Source organism: Bombina bombina, chromosome 10 (assembly GCF_027579735.1).
Source record: "Bombina bombina isolate aBomBom1 chromosome 10, aBomBom1.pri, whole genome shotgun sequence".
Lineage (NCBI taxonomy): Eukaryota > Metazoa > Chordata > Amphibia > Anura > Bombinatoridae > Bombina > Bombina bombina.
The window spans coordinates 94444126-94466844 of record NC_069508.1 but is presented as its reverse complement, the minus strand read 5'-3'; the positions used below and the strand labels follow the sequence as shown (position 1 = coordinate 94466844).

General features: G+C 37.0%; 1 protein-coding gene across 1 annotated transcript in view; it reads right to left on the bottom strand.

Annotated features, from left to right (window-relative positions):
• LOC128640731 (atrial natriuretic peptide receptor 2-like) overlaps window positions 1–22719 on the bottom strand; it is a 293375-nt gene that overhangs the window by 170228 nt on the left and 100428 nt on the right. Inside the window, exons 9-11 of the mRNA XM_053693158.1 lie at window positions 18866–18992; window positions 16256–16304; window positions 3540–3641 (exon numbers count right to left, since the gene is read on the bottom strand). Coding sequence (XP_053549133.1) covers window positions 3540–3641; window positions 16256–16304; window positions 18866–18992 — 278 coding nt within the window. The remainder of the gene's footprint in view (window positions 1–3539; window positions 3642–16255; window positions 16305–18865; window positions 18993–22719) is intronic.

The window sequence follows — 22719 nt, the reverse complement described above, 5'->3', positions numbered from 1 at the left end:
ACCTGAACATCTCTATGTAAAACAGAAAGATATTTTACCTCAAAAGTTCCTCAGTAGCCGCATCCCATTGTAAAGGACTTTTAAGCAGCAAATCAGTATGTCTGTCCCGGGACAGCTAAGGGAGTGAGCTTACGTGCACACTCATCTTATTTCCCTATTCAGTTTAAGGAAGTTTACTATGAAATCTCATGAGAGTTAATTCAAATCTCATGAGATCACAGTAAAACTGTTCATGACCTCAGCACTGTTGATGCTGATTGGCTGCTGTTCATTTCTTCTTTTTTTTTTTTTTTTTTTACCTGCAGCTAGGCGGCAGCTGAGTATATCTTTTTACACAGAACTTACTCTGCTGAGCTGAGGAAGTTGTGAGGTAAAATATCTTCCTTTTTTACATAGAGATGCTCAGGTGATATTTTCCTGACAGCTTTTTACAGTTATACAGCATTAGTTTCAAGTAATGTAGAATATGAGTATTATGTCCCTTTAGTTAAAAAGCTCAAAGATATGAGGTCTCAGGTGTCAGAAAAAAAAGACAGGCAAAGGGCTTTAACATAGACATACATACATATACATGTCTAAAGATATATATATATATATATATATATATATATATGTTTATATATGTGTACAGGTGTATTTATGTATTTATATGTGTATATATGTATTTACAGACATGTATACAGATATAAACACATAAATACATATGTATACATATATAGAAGTGCATTGCAGCCCTTTGCTGTTAAGTAGATGAAAACATGTAAAAGCATAGTTATGCAATATTCATTTTTAATAAAGGTTTTAACTATGTATTTACTCTAAATATTTTATATTCCAATGGTTCTGCATATAGCAGAATATGTTCTATGTATTTCTAAATAGATATTCATATATATATCTATACATATATATAAATAATATATATAGGTATAGATATATATTGTACCAAAATACCATCAGATATATGTAGAAATATGTATTTATGAATAAATAGAACATATGCTGCTATGTGCAGAACATTGGAATGTGAAATATCGGGTTAGCGCAAAAAAGAACATGGAATCGGGTTTGCGTGAGAGTGGCGTGTTTTTCCCACTTTTTTTTCTCCATTGACTTCTATGGGGAATGCATGAATGTGCACGCGATATTCTAACTTCAGCTTTTTGCATTCGTTGGGTAACCACGAGAGCGAAGACAGTTTACTTTCAACTCGTAATCCGATCCCAACCCGACAAGCACAGAAAAATTAATTCTAGCACAATTAATGCTAAAGCATTAATTTTTGCTTCACTCATAATCTGGCCCGCCTTAATGTTTAGGGTTACCTAGTTTTGCACACAATGATGAAATTACTTAGGGCCAGATTACAAGTGGAGTGATAATTTATCTTGCAACCGCAAAAGGGCATAGTTGCCTGTTTGAAGGCGTGCAATAAATAACCAGAAATTAAAAGTGGCTGGTTATTGCTTCTGCAAGCTCATATATATATATTTTTATATATATATATATATATATATATATATATATATATACAGTTGTGCTCATAAGTTTACATACCTTGGCAGAATTTATGATTTCTTGGCCATTTTTCAGAGAATATGAATGATAACACAAAAACTTTTCTTTCCCTCATGGTTAGTGTTTGGCTGAAGCCATTTATTATCAATCAACTGTGTTTACTCTTTTTAAATCATAATGACAGCAGAATCTACCCAAATGACCCTGATCAAAAGTTTAGATACCCCAGTTCTTAATACCGTGTATTGCCCCCTTTAACATCAATGACAGGTTGAAGTATTTTGTGGTATTTGTGGATGAGGCTCTTTATCTTCTCAGATGGTAAAGCTGCCCATTCTTCCTGGCAAAAAGCCTCCAGTCCCTGTAAATTCTTGGGCTGTCTTGCATGAACTGCATGTTTGAGATCTCCCCAGAGTGGATCAATGATATTGAGGTCAGGCGACTGAGATGGCCACTCCAGAACCTTCACTTTATTCTGCTGTAGCCAATGACAGGTCGACTTGGCCTTGTGTTTAGGATCATTGTCATGTCGGGATGTCCAAGTACGTCCCATGCGCAGTTTCCGGGCTGATGAATGCAAATTTTCCTCCAGTATTTTTTGATAAAATACTGCATTCATCTTGCCATCAATTCTGACCAAATTTGCTGTGCCTTTGCAGCTCACACATCCCCAAAACTTCAGCGATCAACCTCTGTGTTTCACAGTAGGAATGGTGTACCTTTCATCATAGGCCTTGTTGACTCCTCTTCAAATGTAGCGTTTATGGTTGTGGCCAAAAAGTTCAATTTTGGTCTCGTCACTCCAAATGACTTTGTGCCAGAAGGTTTGAGGCTTGTCTCTGTGCTGTTTGGCGTATTGTAAGCAGGATACTTTGTGGCATTTGCGTAGTAATGGCTTTCTTCTGGCGACTCGATAATGCAGCCCATCTGTCTTCAAGTGCCTCCTTATTGTGCATCTTGAAACAGCCACACCACATGTTTTCAGAGAGTCCTGTATTTCACCTGAAGTTATTTGTGGGTTTTTCTTTGCATCTTGAACAATTTTCCTGGCAGTTGTGGCTGAAATTTTAGTTGGTCTACCTGACCGTGGTTTGGTTTCAACAGAACCCCTCATTTTCCACTTCTTGATTAGAGTTTGAACACTGCTGATTGGCATTCTCAATTCCTTGGATAACTTTTTATATCCGTTTCCTGTTTTATACAGTTCAACTACCTTTTTCCTGCAGATCCTTTGACAATTCTTTTGCTTTCCCCATGACTCAGAATCCAGACACGTCAGTGCAGCACTGGATGAAAGATACAAGGGTCTGTCAATAGTCCAGAAACTTATTGACCTTTTATACACACACACTAATTACAAGCAAACAGATCACAGGTGAGGATGGTTACCTTTAATAGCCATTCAAACCCCTTTTTGTCAACTTGGTTGCATGTTATAAGGCCAAAATCACCAGGGTATGTAAACGTTTGATCAGGGTCATTTGGGTAGTTTCTGTTGTCATTATGATTTAAAAAGAGTAAACACAGTTGATTGATAATAAATGGCTTCAGCCAAACACTAACCATGAGTGAAAGAAAGGTTTTTGTGTTATCATTCATATTCTCTGAAAAATGGCCAAGAAATCATAAATTCTGCCAGGGTATGTAAACTTATGAGCACAACTGTATATATATATATATATATATAAATATATATATATATATATATATATATATACATACATATAACATTTGTTCCCATCGCTGCGCAACTTACCCCCTTCAGTGCGCTAGTTCTCATGCGGTGTCTGACCGCATGAGAACAAGGCTCCCATTGGCACTTATGGAAGCACACTCTCATGAGCTCAATTTTTCCCAGCAATGCAAAAGCGAGCACGCGTTCGCATTGCGCTCAACTTGTAATACTAGAGCACATTTTCATACTCTGTTATTATTCAATTAAGTGAAAATATCGCTTTCGTGAAAGTGATATTTTGCGCTTTACTTGTAATCTAGCCCTATATGTTCACTACAGCACTAACCTCAGAAAAATCTGCTTGATCTGGACAATCTTGATCAAATTTGCTACTGCTGAGGTCAGGAATAGGTGGTCGCCAGGTAACATCTCCCAGGTAAGCATCTCCCTAGGCAAAGATATTATACAACAGCATGAGAACATAAAGATGATATATTACATTGGTTTAAACATCAAACTTTTCTAAATTAGTCCACAGACAGAGCTGTATCTGTATACAGGGAGGCCTATTTATCAAGCCGTCAACCGCAAATACGCTGGAATTCCGCAGCGTAATTGTGGCGAGCCTGATTCACCCTATTTATCAAAGCCTACAGACGGGCAAAAGTTGAAATTTGTGACGTAACATACGATCCGCTGGTCTCAGTCCGACACAGATCGATGCTTACGTCATTACAGATGTTCCAAATACAAATTTGGCACCATCTGACAACTTTTGCAAGTTATCACACTTCTAACCAGAACGCTCACCAATATTCCGGCCCAGCGTACCTGGTTTTCAATCCACCACCCTGGAGGCCGCGGATGCCATAGGAATCAATGGGAGTATGAAAGCAGCGAAAACTCATGTTCGATGCTGCCCTATATCCCATTGATTTCTATGCTAGAAAACAAATTACGTTTACACCTACATAATGTTATTAACCTCTATCCCGCAGCTCCCAAAGCCCACCGCAACTAAATAAATGTATTAACCCCTATCCCGCCACTCCCTAACCCCACCGCAACTAAATAAATGTATTAACCCCTATCCCGCCACTCCCTAACCCCACCGCAACTAAATAAATATATTAACCCCTATACCCTATATATTTTTTTTATTTTGTGTAATTTAGTGTTTTTTATTTTGTGTAACTTAGTTGTTATTTTTTTTGTAACTTAGTCATTTTTAATAGTAGATTTAAATAATTTGAGTACGGTTAGGTTTTTAGCTATGTTATAGTTAATTTAATTGTTAGTTTAATGTCATTTTAGTATAACAGGGTAGGTTAATGAATAGTTTAATATAGTTTAATTTAATTGAATGTAATTTTAGTATAATAGTTAGGGTAGGTTAATTAGTAATTTAATATAGTTTAATTTAATTCTAAAGGTAAGTTTAAATTTATTATAAGATAGGGATGAGTTAATATTTAATGTAAAGTTAGCGGGTTGTTAGGTTTAGGGGTTAATAGCTTAATTTAGTTTATGGCGATGTGGGGGGCTGGCGGTTTAGGGGTTAATAGGTTTAGTAAGTGGTAGTGATGTGGGAGGCCAGAGGTTTAGGGGTTAATACATTTATTTAGTTGCGGTGGGCTATGGGAGCAGTGGGATGGGGTTAATAACTTTATTTAGTTGCGGCAGGATAGGGGTTAAACATCTTAGTATAGTGGCAGTGTTTACTGACAGTGTATAAATAAGGTTGTGAAAAAGCCGAATAGCAGCGAGATCGATGACTGTTAGTACTTGGTGCCCCGTACTTGGTGCGCGGCTTTTTGACAGCTTTTTTTATAAATATGGAGAGCGTATTCAGGTCCGCAGCCACAATGTTAGGCGATGTTAGGCGAGCGTATTGGTGCTGTCAAATGCAGCACAGTTGACGGCTTGATAAATAGGCCTCAAGGTGTGAGCAGTATGTATTAGAAAAGACAGCTGAACAGTTTTATTTATACTTTAACTTTATGTACATTTGGCAAGAACTCAATTACATTTATAATAAATGAGGGCATGACTGGTTCTAGACTATAGTATTTGGGGGTGCTATTCTTCCGTTACCTTTCTCTTTGCTCTGCATAGAGCACTGGGGCACATAAAAAGCTACTAGCTGGTGAATTCATAACAGTTGGAACTTCAACCATTCATAAGAGATGCTTACTGTTCAAGGTGAGGGACTAGGCATGTTGTGGATGGGATTGGGTGGACCTTAGGAGGGCCAAGCAGATTGGTTGTGGCAAAACCAGGGATGTTCACAGTTGGGGAGTATATGGGGCAGCCATTTTGTGTGGTGGCTAATGCCCCCCCTGGTGACACTCTAGTCTATGATGTTGTGAAAAATAGGTTTTAACAAAGGCAAAATATACTATTTTAAAGATACATTAAATGCTTGAGATTTCTGATATTATCAGGGATAGGCACGGACCAAGGCTGTGGCGGACATTTTCCAAGGAACAGACCTTAGTGAAGGACACCAAGGTACATTTCAATTTAAAAAACATCAAAAAACACTCTCTTTACTGAGAGGGTAGTGGATGCATGGTGGAATAGCATCCAGCAGAAGTGGCAGCGAAGAGCAGTACACGAAAAGTACTATTCTTTATTACAGACACCAGTTAACTAGTCACTGAGTCAGGGCAGTTTTTTATAATTCCTCCCTCACTGGATATCCCCCCCTGCAGCACAGCAATGATCCATACAGCATAGGCAGCACTTTTCATGAACTGCCCATCAGCATGCAGAAATAACATTTGTATTGGTGGTGAAACCTGAGTACAAGCAGGACAGAATTGTTACCAGCTTTCTTAGATCTATACTCTGCAGAGAGAGCCTGTTTTAACCCTTCACTCTCCCCTAGGTTGTCTCAGCATGTAGCCCCCCTTGCTGCTAAGACATTCACTGGAAGTCCCAGTACAAACAGAACAGCAGCCTCTTTAAACTGGCTGCTCTGACTCCCATCATTCTCAGACGGTATCATGTGTCCCAGCAGCAGGAGCCTCCAGGATTCTATTTAAAAGGGGGTCCCAGACGCCACCAATCCTAGGAGCCCCCTAGGAATGGGGGGAGTCTTTGAAGCCTATTTAAATAGAATCCTGGAGGATCCTGCTGCTGGGACAAATGATACTGTCTGAGAATGATGGGAGTCAGAGCAGCCAGTTTAAAGAGGCTGCTGGGGGGCTCTGCAACTCCTGACCAAGCACACCCACCTTGATGTTACTCGCATGATCATCATGGTTGGTGACTTACTTGGTTAGGTAAGGCTTGTCAGAGTAGGCAGCGTCTGCCACTTCTACACACAGACACCAGCACCAGGCTGCCGCACAGATCAAGGAATTGGTACGGGTCACGACTCACGGGTGGTTCACACAGGCTGCACTGCAGGCAGCTTGCTTCTTCCCTCTCACTCACTTTCCCGCTACTGAGCTGTGTCAGGAGGGTGGCCCCAGCCCCGCAAAACTTGGTGCCACGTACGTTAAGGAGGAGACAGGACCAGCATTCATCTGTCTTAGTCCTCCCTCCCCGCCATAAAACCGGCGGCGGACACTGCAAGGGCCTGTCACGGACACCAGCGTCCGGGTACGGACACCTTGCCTGTCCCTGGATATTATTATAATCCAAAAATACTTTAGATAAGCTACCTCTTATTCAGTCTCAGTCATTTCTTTATATATGATCCTTTTAATGATGCTTTCTACTTATCAGCTGGAGTCTTTGCATTTCCTGTTCAGTGGTGTCTTTAAAAACCAGGCTCATAATCTTACCATTTGATGGCAAAATGTAGTTTTGATGTGAATCTATAAACAGTGTTCAAATAGTAAATTACCATAAGTTACATTATTCCTTTATGCTGATAGGGGCATGCTGGGCTCTCACCATGATTCAATTTACTGAAGCATCAGGCATCTTGTACCGCTCTTTAAAATCACTTGGTTTTTCCCAGTAGTAAAACTTACTAGAAACTTAAAGGGACACTGAACCAAAATTTTTTCTTTCATGATTCAGATAGAGCATGACATTTTAAGCAACTTTCTAATTTACTCCTATTATCAATTTTTTTCGTTCTCTTGCTATCTTTATTTTAAAAGCAGGAATGTAAATCTTAGCAGCCAGCCCATTTTAGGTTCAGCGCCATGGATAGTGCTTGCTTATTGGAGGCTTACATTTACCCACTAATAAGCAAGCATAACCCAGGTTCTCAACCAAAAATGGTCCGGCTCCTACGCATCAGATTCCTGCTTTTTAAATAAAGATTGCAATAGAACAAAGAAAAATTGATAATAGGAGTAAATGAGAAATTTGCTTAAAACGGCAGGCTCTATCTGAATCATGAAAGAAAACAATTTGGGTTTAGTGTCCCTTTAAGGGTCTACAATCAAGGGCTTGGCAAAGTAAAATGTATACAATTTAATAAACAAGTCTAGAGGGTATTTACATAGCTACCAACCTCTGATTAAATATAACACATTTCACAGCTGTCAGGCAAAATGGATTACAAAATATTTATTAACATATGGTAAACCAATCTTACTCAGGCTCATTATAAAGACATGGTTATGATGAAAGGTGTTTCTAGGGATGACTCTTTATTATACGGATATTATGAGGTTAAGTATGATTAGTTTACTATATATTTTTAAGATGTTGATTGATATAATTTGTTAAACTGACAAGAAACCCCCAATTTTTTTTATCATATTTCAAACAGAATATAGAATTTTAAATAACTTACGGCTAGATTACGAGTCTTGCGTTATGAGTAAAAAAGCAGCGCTAAGCCTCATAATGCTGCTTTTTTACTACCGCTGGTATTACGAGTCTTGTAGGTACAGCTGTCCCGCACACTTTTTTAGCTTTACCGCAAATTAACTTACGCAAATTGCGTATAGTCTTTTTTCTATGGGACTTCCATAGCGCCAGTATTACGAGCTTGTCCTGGGAGGCCAAAAAGTGAGCGGTACAGCCTATCCGATCAAGATTCGTAATGCATTCTAAAGTCAGTAGTTATGAGTTTTACATTACAATGCTGTAGCATAAAACTCATAACTAGAGTGCTAAAAAGTACACTAACACCCATAAACTACCTATTAACCCCTAAGATGATTGGAACAGCCAATAGAATGCAAGCTCAATCCTATTGGCTGATTGGATTTTTTCAACCTTAATTCCGATTGGCTGATAGAATTCTATCAGCCAATCGGAATCTAAGGGACGCCATCTTGGATGATGTCACTTAAAGGTACCGTCATTCAAGAAGAAGACGTCAGAAGAAGAGGATGCTCCGTGCCGGATGTCTTGAAGATGGAGCCGCTCCGCGCCACATAGATGAAGATAGAAGATGCCCTCTGGGTGAAGACTTTGGCCCGTCTGGAGGACCACTTTGGCCGGCTTTGTGGAGGACATCTTGCCGCATGGATGAAGACTTCTCCTGGTAAGTGGATCTTCAGGGGGTTAGTGTTTTTTTGTGATTTTTTAAGGGTGTATTGGATGGGGGTTTTTTTTAGGCTAGGGCTTTGGGCCACAATAGAGCTAAATGCCCTTTTAAGGGCAATGCCCATCCAAATGCCCTTTTTAGGGCAATGGGGAGCTTAGGTTTTTTTAGTTAGGGTTTTATTTGGGGCGTTAATTGTGTGGGTGGTGGATTTTACTGTTGGGGGGGTTGTTTGTATATTTGTTTACAGGTAAAAGAGCTGATTTCTTTGGGGCAATGCCCCGCAAAACACCCTTTTAAGGGCTATTGGTAGTTTAGTTTAGGCTAGGGTTTTTATTTTGGGTGGGCTTTTTTTATTTTGTTAGGGCTATTAGATTAGGTGTAATTAGTTTAAAGATCTTGTAATTTGTTTTTTTATTTTCTGTACTTTAGTATTTGTTTTTTTGTAATTTAGCTAATTGTATTTAATTTAGTTAATTGTATTTAATTTAGGGAATTTATTTAATTGTAGTGTAGTGTTAGGTGTTAGTGTAACTTAGGTTAGGTTTTATTTTACAGGTACATTTGTATTATTTTAGCTAGGTAGCTATTAAATAGTTAATAACTATTTAGTAACTATTCTACCTAGTTAAAATAAATACAAACTTACCTGTAAAATAAAAATAAACCCTAAGCTAGCTACAATGTAACTATTAGTTATATTGTAGCTAGCTTAGGGTTTATTTTATAGGTAAGTATTTAGTTTTAAATAGGAATTATTTAGTTAATGATAGCAATGTGTATTTATATTTATTTAAATTATATTTAAGTTAGGGGGTGTTAGGGTTAGGCTTAGATTTAGGGGTTAATAAATAGAATATAGTGGCAGCGACGTTGGGGGAAGCAGTTTAGGGGTTAATAAATGTAGGTAGGTGGCGGCAATGTTAGGGGCGGCAGATTAGGGGTTAATAATATTTAACTAGTGTTTGCGATGCGGGAGTATGGCGGTTAATATGTTTATTATAGTGGTGGCGACGTTGGGGGCGACATTCGGGGTTAATAACATTATGTAGGTGTCGGCAATGTTGTGGGCAGCAGATTAGGGGTTAATAAATATAATGAAGGTGTTGGCGATGTTGTGGGCAGCAGATTAGGGGTTAATAAGTATAATGTAGGTGTCAGCGATTTTGGGGGCGGCAGATTAGGGGTTCATAAGTGTAAGATTAGGGGTGTTTAGACTCGGGGTTCATGAAAGGGTGTTAGGTGTACACATAAATGTGTTTCCCCATAGGAATCAATGGGGCTGCATTACTGAGCTAGTGAGCTTTACGCTGCTTTTTTGCAGGTGTTAGACTTTTTCTCAGCCGGCTCTCCCCATTGATGTCTATGGGGAAATCGTGCACGAGCACATACAACCAGCTCACCACTGACTTAAGCAGCGCTGGTATTGGAGTGCGGTAAGGAGCTCAGTTTTGCTCAACGCTCACTTCTTGCCTTTTAACGCCGGGTTTGTAAAAACCTGTAATACCAGCGCTGTAGATAAATGAGCGGTAAGAATAATGTGCAAGTTAACACCGCACTCCTCATACCGCAAAACTCGTAATCTGGCCGTTTGCTATTTATTTCTGTTATCTCATTTGCCCCTGTTTTCTTGGTATCCTTTGTTGAAAAGCATACATAGGTAGGTTCAGAAACAGCAACGCACTACTGGGAGCTAGCTGCTGATTGGTGGCTGCACGTATATACCTCTTGCATTGACTGACCTGTAGTAGATTGATTTTCCTTTAATAAAAGGATATCACAAGATTCATGCAAATGTAATATAATAGAAGTAAATTGTATGCTCTATCTAAATCGTGAAAGAAAATGTTGGGGTTTAATGTCCTTTTAAAGGGACAGTCTACTTCAGAACTTTTATTGTTTTAAAAGATAGATTATGGGGCCTATCTATCAAGTTCCGAATGGAGCTTGACGCCCCGTGTTTCTGGCGAGCCTGCAGACTCGCCAGAAACAGCAGTTATGAAGCAGCGGTCTAAAGACCGCTGCTCCATAACCCTGTCCGCCTGCTCTGATGAGGCGGACAGACATCGTCAGAATTCAACCCAAACGAGTACAATCTGGTTGATTGACACCTCCCTGCTGGCGGCTGATTGGCTGCGAGTCTGCAGGGGGCGGAGTTGCACCAGCAGCTCACAAGAGCTGCTGGTGCAATTCTGAATACGGAGATCAGGTCCGACAAACATTTCATAAATAGGCCTCATTATCTTTTTTTTACCCATTCACCAGTTTTGCATAACCAACACTGTTATATTCATATACTTTTTACTTCTGTGATTGCCTCTTTATCTAAACATCTGCAGACTGCCCCCTTATTTCAGTTCTTTTGACAAACTTGTATTTTAGCCAATCAGTGTTGACTCAAAAATAACCCCATGGGAGTGAGCACAATGGTATCTATATGGCATTCATGAGCTTTGAAAAATGTCAAAATGCACTGAAATAAGAATCAGCCTTCAAGGGCTTAGAAATTAGCATATGAGCCTACCTAGGTTTCGCTTTCAACAAAGAATACCAAGAGAACAAAGCAAAGTAAATTGTAAAGTGGTTTAAAACTGCATGCCCTATCTGAATCATAAAAGTTTAATTTTGACTAGACTGTCTCTTTTAAGTCTTAAAGGTTTTTTTTTCCTTTCGGGATTCAGATAGAGCATGCAATTTTAAGCAAATTTCCAATTTACTCCTATTATCAATTTGTCTTCGTTCTCTTTGTATCTTTATTTGAAAAAGCAGGAATGTAAGCTTAGGAAGAAACATTGATAATAGGAGTAAATCTGAATCCTAAAAGAAAAGCTTTGTGTAGCTGAGACGTTTCAATGTGTAATCAGAGGGCGATAGTTATGTAAATCCTCTCCATTTCTTTTAATACATTTTCTAGATTGTGAAGCCATTTAATTCAGCTGCTGACTAGTATTACTGGTGGGGAACAAACAACTTATTGCATTGGAGTGTCTGGTTCGGACAAGCTGCAGTATGCTTCAGTTTGTGGGAGCCCATCTTTTCTCTATCAGAACACAAAGGAGAGCTGCAACTTGTGTGTGTTGGCATTTTACTGTTTGGACATTGATTATCTGCACAACGTGGTGTCTTTTTTAAAGAACTATTTGGATTTTGTTGATGGGAAGAAGTGCTGCCTCTTGAAGATTTTATTTCTACTAAATATAATATCCTGATGGTTCATATGGCTTTGGGTATCCTCTATATATCACCTCCTTTCTATTGCTTTCCTCTTTCTGCTTGAGAGATGTTTGGCTCGAACCTACCTCTTCATCAGAAAGTATTCAGGGGGAAGATAATTTCTACCTCAAGAAAAGCGAGAGCTTAGCCCATATACTTTTTGCTCCTCCAACAACATTTTCTTCTGGGCCAAAAGACAAGTCTCCTAAGCCCACTCAGAAAAAATTCTATAGGGGCCTAACTCTGCTATTTCTCCCCAAGAAATCATTTCAGTGGGGTCAGTCTACTACTACAAGAGTGTATGTGAATTCTATTGCAGATACGTTTGTCCGTGTTATGTCCTGCACAGATGCCAGACCAATTTCCTGGCCAGTAGTCATCTTATTCCAGTGTCAGGTAGAAAGGCAGTGGGAAAAACAAATGATTAGATATAGACTGGAACCTATAAGTGACTTCAGGCAAAGAACAAACAATTAAATGAAAATCAGAATCTAAAAATCAGTGTGAGGCAGAGGGTCAAATCCAGTCAAGTAGCAAACAGGCAGAATCAGCCGGTAAAAGAATGGTCAGAGATACCGGACAAAATCCAGAGTAAGTACAAGAAGAAGAAACCACAGGAACAAACACCCAGAGACAAGCTCTATTCAAGGGTTCAGATTAAAAAGGAGGTTAAAGTATTTATAGGCGAATGAGATTGGTCATTGCAACACCTGAACAGAAGGAAAAGTCAGAGAGTAATAAAAACAAAAATACAGGCGTACCTCGTTTTATTGCACTTTGCTTTATTGCGCTTTGCAGATATTGCATTTTTTACCAAATTGAAGGTTTGTGGCAACCCTGCATCGAGCAAGTCTATACATTTCCACCATATATACACATAAATACACATGTATACACATATATACACATATATACACATAAATACACATGTATACACATATATACACATAAATACACATGTATACACATATATACACATAAATACACATGTATACACATAAATACACATGTATACACATATATACACATGTATACACATATATACACATACAGTATATATATATTTACACACCACCAGCAAAAAGATTATGACTCACTGAAGGCTCAGATGATGGTAAGCTGACAGTGTGCTGTTTAATGGAGAATATATCATCAGAAAGTGTAAGGAACCATGATTGCACATGATTAGTGAAATACAAAATGCGTTTTGGGACCAACTATGTCTATAGCACTAGGGAAGAACCAAGTCAGCTAGTTATATGGGTGAGAGCCTTTTTTGAAGGATGTTGGCACTGGAGTAGTTGGATAAATTTATAGTTACAGATAAACAGGGAAAGCAGAAAATGCTATAAACATACATGTTAAATGTTATCATTTCTTCATGAATAAATTAATTGGCATTTATACAATATTATATATAATCAATATATTTTCTAAAGGAAAGAAAAGTATGATTTTCAATTTCCACTTCTACATTTTCATTATACTGCTGAAAATACGACCATGATTTGACCAACTTTATTACTGTAAGTATTTATTCAACTAACAAATATATTTGTGGCTACGAAAGACTCTTCATGGATAGTGTTTGTAGTAACTATTTTTAAAACATATAGGAATATTTTATCACTTATATAAGGTCTTAGAATTTTATAAAATAATTTAACAAAATGTTGTTTCAAATAACAACTTTGGTATCCCAAGAAGAATGGAAGTGATAAGAGGAAAGCCACCAGAAGACTAGTGAGCCAATGGAACTTTCTAGGAGCCACATTTAGTTCCAGACCTATCCCAATAATAATGGAAGTGATAAGAGGAAAGCCATCAGAAGACTCATAAGCCAGTGAGCCAATGGAACTCTCTAGGAGCCACATCTAGTTCCAGACCTATCCCAATAAGAATGGAAGTGATAAGAGGAAAGCCACCAGAAGACTCATAAGCTAGTGAGCCAATGGAACTCTCTAGGAGCCACATCTAGTTCCAGACCTATCCCAATAATACTGGAAGTGATAAGAGGAAAGCCACCAGAAGACTCATAAGCCAGTGAGCCAATGGAACTCTCTAGGAGCCACATCTAGTTCCAGACCTATCCCAATAAGAATGGAAGTGATAAGAGGAAAGCCACCAGAAGACTCATAAGCTAGTGAGCCAATGGGACTCTCTAGGAGCCACATCTAGTTCCAGACCTATCCCAATAATACTGGAAGTGATAAGAGGAAAGCCACCAGAAGACTCATAAGCTAGTGAGCCAATGGAACTCTCTAGGAGCCACATCTAGTTCCAGACCTATCCCAATAAGAATGGAAGTGATAAGAGGAAAGCCACCAGAAGACTCATAAGCTAGTGAGCCAATGGAACTCTCTAGGAGCCACATCTAGTTCCAGACCTATCTCTGCTTACTCTGTTTCTATTTATACTCTGCTATACTGTGGATAACCAGAATGCTAATTGTACAGCCATTGTGTGCACCTTCTACCTCTTCCAACAGCTTAATTTCTGTCTCTACCACCTCCAAGATCACAGGTAAAGCTTCCATCGAGGCCTATTTATTATTGTGCGAGCGGACATGATCCGATATTGCGGATCATGTCCGCCGCACATCAATAAATGCCGACAGCATAAACCGCCTGCAGATTCGCGCAGCAGGGGGTGTCAATCAACCCGATCATATTGGATTGGGTTGATTTTAGGCGATGTCTGTCCGCCGCCTCAGAGCAGGCGGACAGGTTATGGAGCAGCGGTCTTCAAAACACGGGGCTTCAAGCTCCATACGGAGCTTGATAAATATGCTCCATCATCTGTGATGCCAACTTCCACAAGTACCTTCGCTGGTAACAACTGAACAACTGCCTATGCTGCCTGCTGCATGACTGTAGATACATAACAAGGGCAATAGAATCAATACTGGGCCAAAGTGTAGGTAAGAAACCCTATAACACCTCTAGAACACCCAGGGACACTCATGGTCAGACCTTCGAGATACCATTCATTCTATCCATCAATGTTAGTTTACCATAACAAAACAGACGTGAACATTGTACAATTATAAATATTTCTATAAACTATTTTGCAAAATGTTTCCGGAGTGTTTAGGGTTGTAATTATTGTTTTTCCACATTCTCTACTGACACGCAATAGTTCATGTAATGGGCCCTCAGTAACTATAGATATTAAAGGGACATAAAAACAACATTTTCTTTCATGATTCAGATAGAGAATACAATGTTAAACAATTTTCCACTGTACTTCTATTAGTAAATGTGCCTCACTCTCTTGGTATCCTTTGTTAAAGGAGCAGCAATGCACTACTGGAAGCTAGTTTAACAAATTAGGTGAGTCAATGACAAGATGCATATATGTGCATCCACTGATCAGCAGTTAACTCCCAGTAGTGCATTGCTGCTCCAGAGCCAACCTAGGTATGCTTTTCAACAAAGAAGAGAATGAAGCAAATTAGATGATATTAGTACATTGGAAAGTTCTTTAAAATTCTACCTGAATCATGAAAGTTTAGATTTCAATTTATGGTTCCTTTAATAGTAGGAAAGGCCACTAATGAATCTTTAGAATATATAGGTGAAGCAATGTTGAATATATTTTGTACATAATCTCGACTTTGCAACCTTATGAGCATCTATGGCACTAAGTTTTTGTTTGGGTCTTACATTCCAACCATGACAATAGTCCTCGATTTGTGACAGACGGAAAATAATAGCAACAAGCTTTAGATGCATTCACAATTATTGTTTGTGGTTTCCATAGACATTAAAGGGACAGGACATTTAAAATTAAACTTGCATGATTCAGATAAAACATGTAATTTTAAGACACTTTTAAATTCACTTCTATTTTCAAATGTGTTTTGTTCTCTTAGTATCCCTTGCTGAAAAATAATTTGCACATATCCTACACTAGTGGGAGCTAGCTGCTGATTGTTGCCTGCACACATTTTTATCTTGTGATTAGCTAACTATATATGTTCAGCTAGCTGCCAATGTTCCTTCAGCAAAGGATAACAAGAGAATGAAGCTAATTTGATAATATAAGTATATCGGCAAGTTGATTTTTTTTGTATGTTCTATCTGAATCTCAAAAAAAAAAATGTTGGGGTTTCCTGTCCCTTTAATAGCTGTTGCTATCAAATTGGGGCTGTTACTATTCAGCTGTCTACAAATTATAGCAAAAGAGTGCATGCTTTTCACTATTAATTGTGGCTGTAACCTTACTAATAGATAATGTCTATTTTACTATATCTAAAATAATTGCTATAATTATGGGAATTTTGCAAACATTTTCAAAGACCTGCAATTTTATTGTGTTTGGAATATGTAGCAAGGGGAAAACACCTATAAGAGAATTATAGAATGATTTAAACGTGTATAACTTACCGGTAAGGGGTCACATCTGCTGGCAATTTCAACCAGGACAATGGCAAAACTGAAACACAATAATTGAATCTATAAAACTATTATAGTCATGTCTAATCATGTGACAAGAATATAAGTATGTACAGCCTTACTTTCTGCTGTAATAGCCATTTGTGATACATTGGGAAAATATATTTAAAGGGATATGAAACCCAAAATTGTTCTTTCATGGTTCAGATAGAACATGCAATTTTAAACAACTTTCTAATTTACTTCGATTATCATTTTTATCTTGGTATCTTTTGTTGAAAAGCAGGGAGTTAGGCTCAGCGTGTATGTGTCAGGAGCAGTTTTGCAAGGATGTTATCCAATTGCAAGAGCACTAGATTACAGCACTATTTCCTGCCATGTAGTGTTCCCGATGACTACCTATGTATCTCTTCAACAAAGAATATCATGGGAACAAAGCAAATTTGATAAGAGAAGTCTGTCTGAATCACAAAATATTTTTGTTTCCCTTTAAACAGTAATGTGTAACAGTTTTTTGTATGGTGGATGGGTAAACAAAGTGGAAGGAACAATTTCAGATGAAGTATATCCTGCAACCTTACTTAAAGAGACAGTCAACCTAAAAAAAATTCCTAAATATATGTAAAAGGTTATTGAAGCTAAATACATCAAACAGTATGCCAAAGTGGAATGTAAAGAAATGTGTTAGTAAATCAACTAACTCTTTCATCCTCGGCCGTTTAGAGATGGCCGCCTGAGCCCTCCTACCCCTACGTCATCCTGATGTATTCAGTCTCCCAAAATTAAATCTAGTCAAATTTGCACGGACCCGCAATTTGCACATGCGCAATGCGCCGATTATGCTCAAGGGGGGCTTTTGTTGCAGGAACTACTAACAACTGCTCCGTTTCAAATAAGGTAACTGGAATACTGTATCTAAAAGTCAATCCGCTGATAAGAAGAACCGCTACGATACTGAGCGGTTGTTCGTAGTTCCTGCAACAAAAAGCCCCCCTTGAGCATAATCGGCGCATTGCGCATGTGCAAATTGCGGGTCCGTGCAAATTTGACTAGATTTAATTATGGGAGATTGAATACATCAGGATGACCGAGGGGTAGGAGGGCTCAGGCGGCCATCTCTAAACGGCCGAGGATGAAAGAGTTAGTTGATTTACTTACACATTTCTTTACATTCCACTTTGGCATACTGTTTGATGTATTTAGCTTCAATAACCTTTAACATATATTTAGGAACATTTTTTAGGTTGACTGTCCCTTTAAAGGGATATGAAACCCAAAAATGTTATTTTCTGATTTAGACAGATTAAAAAAAAAATCCAATTTACTTCTATTATTAAATTTGCTTCGTGCCCATGATATTCTGTGCTGAAGAGATACTTAGGTAGGCATCTGAAGCACTACAGGACAGGAAATAGTGCTGCCATTCTTGCAAAACTGCTGCCATATAGTGCTCCAAAAATGGGCCAGCACCCAAGCTTATGTCCCTGCTTTTCAACCAAAGACAAAAAGATGAATGAAAGAAAACAAAATTGATAATAGAAGCAAATTACAAAGTTGTTTAAAATCACATGCTCTATCTGAATCATGATATAAACATTTGTGGGTTTTATATCCCTTTAAATATGGCAATAAATATATTATTTGTTTGTTTGTTTAATAGTCATATTGACATGCAAGTGTTAAAGGGACAGTAAAGCCATACTTTTTCTTTTATTGTTCAGAGAGTGCAATTTTTAACAACTTAACAATTTACTATGCAGGAGATAAACAAATAGTTATATGTATGCAATAATAAAATGCTCTAAAACATTAGAGCATTCCCTTAAAGGGACATAATACTCATAAGCTAAATCACTTAAAACTGATGCAGTATAACTGTAAAAAGCTGACAGGAAAATATCACCTGAGCATCTCTATGTAAAAAAGGAAGATATTTTACCTCACAATCTCATCAGCTCAGCAGAGTAAGTTCTGTGTGAAAAGTTATGCTCAGCTGCAGGTAAAAAAAAAAAAAAATGAAGAAATTAACTGCAGCCAATCAGCATCAGCAGCGCTGAGGTCATGAACTCTTTTACTGTGATCTCATGAGATTTCACTGAACTCTCATGAGATTTCATAGTAAACTTCCATAAACTGAATAGGGAAATAAGATGAGTGTGCACGAAAGCTCACTCCCTTAGCTGTCCCGGGACAGACATACTGATTTGCGTCTTAGAAGTCCTTTACAATGGGATGTGGCTACTGAGGAATTTTTGAGGTAAAATATCTTTCTTTTTTACATATGTGATATTTTCTAGTCAGCTTTTTACATCTATGCTGCATCACTTTCAAGTGTTTCAACATTTGGGTATCATGGCCCTTTAAAGTCATTAAAGTTTATGTGCTAAGTAATGATTAGACACTGTACTTTGATTTAAAAAAAATCATGTTTTATTTTAACAAAAAAAAAAAAAATGAATCTGTACTACTAGTGCATATGAATTTCTAGCTGCCAGCAGCTCTGATCATTTGTCTTAATAAGTTATATGTTGAAAAATTCTTAAAAAAGGCTTTATTTATATTTCTTGGTAGCTGAATATGTACAAAAGGCAGCACAAATACCTGTATATATCAACAGTTGGTGTTGGGGCAACTTCGCTGTTACTTAGTATGACCTCTGGAGGGCAGTAGATGTAAGATATTTTTTTCTCAGTCAAATCATCTTTTCGATAAACCATCAATCCATAATCTAATACAACAACACAAATAAAAACTACTAAACTTAATTTATAGTTTGTTTAGTTTTAAGAAATCATTTTATATCTCATTTAAAAAAATCTGTATGTGTGGTATTGCACACTTAGGGCCAGATTACGAATGGAGCGCTAACTGTTTCGCTCGAGCGATATCGGGTTTATTGTGGCTGTTTGCACGCATCGGAAGGAGTGATCGTACAAAGTAAATTCGAAAACGTGAGCACAATTGTAATTTACGCTTGAATGATTATCGTGACCTCAGAGCTCTGTATAACTGTTACACGAGACAAAAAAATTACAGTTACACTCATAATAACACTATTTGATAAAAAGTTATTAAAACATATTGCACAAAAAAGTTATTAGTGCTCAAAGATATCAGGTGTTAGATAAAAAAAGGCAGGCAAAGGGCTTTAACATGTATGTTTGTATGTATGTACTGTATCAATATATACAGTATATATATATATATATATATATATATATATATAATATATATATACAGTTTATATATTTATTTATAAGTGTGTACATATGTATTTATGTATCTATATTTGTATATATTTACAGACATACACACATATATAAACACATAAATACATATGTATATATATTTAGACGTATATAGTGTACTGGAGCCCTTTGCAGTCAAGTAAATGAAAACATGTTAAAGCATAAATATGCCATACTCCTTTTAATAAAGTGTTATACTGTTTATTTACTGTAAATATTCCACATTACAATGTTCTGCACATAGCAGAATATGTTCTATGTATTTTGAAATAGATATTCCTATATACTGTATATATGTATATATCTTTACCTATTTATAATCATCTATATATATATATATATATATAGGCATAGATATATATTTTACTAAATTTATCTATATATATGTGTTTTTATGAATAAATAGAACAAATTCCGCTATGTGAAGAACATTGGAATGTGAAATATAAATATTTTCACGTCGGGTTAGCATACTTGAGTAAATGCGATGCGTGTGAGTTGGGTGTTTTTTTTCCACTTATATTATTCTAACTTCGGCTTTTTGCGCGCATAAGGTTATCTTCAACTTGTAATACGCGCGCTATGCAATGTGCGCAAAAAGTTTACTTCTAGCATAGTCAACACATGAGTGGGAGCACAAAATACTGCTCCACTCGTAATCTAGCACTTAAATTGATATGAAACACCGAAAATTCCCTTTGTGATTAAGACAGAGCATACAATAAAAAAAAAATCCTATTTACTTCTATTATCAACGTTGTTTCATTCTCATGATATTCTTTGTTGAAGAGATACCTATGTAGGTGTCTGGAGACCTACATCACAGGAGCTTACGTCCCTGCATTTCAACCGAAAATACCAAGAGAATGAGGAAAAATGAATAATAGAAGTAAATTAGAAAGTTGTTTAAAATGGCATGCTCTGTCTGAATCACAAAATACATTTTTTTGGGTTTCATATCCCTTTAGTATTTAAAGGGACTTGAAACCCAAACATTTTCTTTCATGATTTAGGTAGAACATACAATTTTAAACAACTTTCCAGTTTACTTCTATTATCAAATTTGCTTCATTCTCTTGGTATCATTTGTTGAAGGAGCAGCAATGCACTACTGGTTTCTAACTGAACACATGGGTGAGTCAATCACAATCTATATATATGCAACCACCAATCAGCAGCTAGAACCTAGGTTCTTTGCTGCTCCTGAGCTTACCTAGATAAACCTTTCAGCAAAGGATAACAAGAGAAGGAAGCAAATTAAATACTAGAAGTGAATTGGAAAGTTGTTTAAAATTGTATTCTCTGTCTGAATCATGAAAGACAATTTTTGGGTTTCATGTCCCTTTAATGTAAGCTTAAGATTAGTGTATTTAAAACTATATATTATAGTATATATTGTTGTGTGGTCACATGAGAAAATATAAATATAGGATTTAGGGGAAGATGTCAAAATAATTAGGTTTTTGCTTTCATATATATCAGTCTGTGCTACAAGAGACATAAGAGTTAAAAGTAATCCTACGTGGTTGACTAAGACATATGCAAAACCACCATAAAATTTAATCTCCAATTTCCCACATTGGTGCCCTGAATGACCAATAATGTCTGTCGATCAACAAACATTGAAACTGATACACCAAATAAGACTACAGCACAAATCTAAAATGGCAGATTAATGCTCTTTTTATTTGACATCACCTGGTACATACTGATCATTCTTATTGGATGGTAGGGCCAATAAGCATTTATATTTAGCCAATAATATAATAATAAAGAAAGAAAATATATATACTGTCAGCAAACAAAGGATAATGATTGTTTGTAGAACTTCCCATGTGTGTGTACATGCATATAATATATTAAAAAGTAATTGTGAAAAATAGCTCACAGTAATTTTGATCAAGCACTTGTTAAAGTGAATGTAAAGTTTAATGAATAAGTGCCAGGTTTTTAAAAATACTCATACTTTCATTCATTAAACTTTACATTGAAGAGTCTTTTTTAAAATGCCTTTTATTTATGAAAACAGACCGGCGGAAGCCCGCCACTCCTGCTGTAGTTAGCACAGCAATGACGAATCCAGTTTCCTTCAATCATTGTGTGCTCCCAAGGCGTCCAGCTCGTGAGGCCACGCAACGATTGGAGGAAGCTGAATTCATCTTCGATATGCTAAGTATAGCAGGAGCTGCGGGAAGAGGATCACCAGTCTGCTTTCATAAAGAAAAAGGTATTTTTTAAAAATACGCTTCAATGTAAAGTTTAATGAATAAAAGTGCCCCTGTTTTTAAGAGTATTTTTTAAAACCCGGCACTTATTCATTAAACTTTACATTCACTTTAAACCAGCGGTCAAGTCGAGTGGGAACGCATGGTTAATGAGTTCCTGCACTATTTTTGCAGGTGGAACTAAGTTCCCCCTGGAAAGAGAACAGAAAATGCTTCAGTAAAACACTGATGCTGCTTTTGGTGGGAGGAGCTGGTGCACAGTCTGGTTAGAGGGATAGTGAGATCCTCTAGTAGTGGGCAGTAACACTTCCTACAACACACTAAATGCAAGCCTGTCAGTGCTCCTGCTGTATAATCACTAGGGATGGGTGAATGTTTCTAAAAATTCGAAATTTAAAACAAATTTTTAAATACATTTGTTAGTTCGAATCAAATTTCAAATGTTTATATAACATTCTATTTTCGAATTTTCGTTTTCGAATTTTTCAATAAAATTTGAAAATATTTGTTAGAATAATAGAATGTTTAGCTATGTATTCATTCAATTTCGAAATGTAATATTCGAATTTGAATGTCACATTCGAATTCGAAATAGTATTTCTAGTCTAATACTGTGTTTTTTAAATGTAATATTCGCATTTGAATGTGACATTCGAATTCAACATAGCATTTCTAGTTTACAACTGTGTTTAATAAATGTGATATTCGATTTGAATGTGATATTCGATTCGAATGTGATATTCTATTCGAATTTGACATTCGAATTCTAAATAGTGTTTCTAGTCTACAATTGTGTTTTATAAATGTAATATTCAAATTCGAAAGTGACATTCGAATGTGACATTCAAAAACTGTAAAGAACATTAGAAAATCGATTTTTTAAGAATATTCATTCTATTATGTAAATCGAATTTCTACAATAACATTCGTTCTAACATTTGAATTCAAATATAAACACATTCGCCCATCCCTAGTAATCACC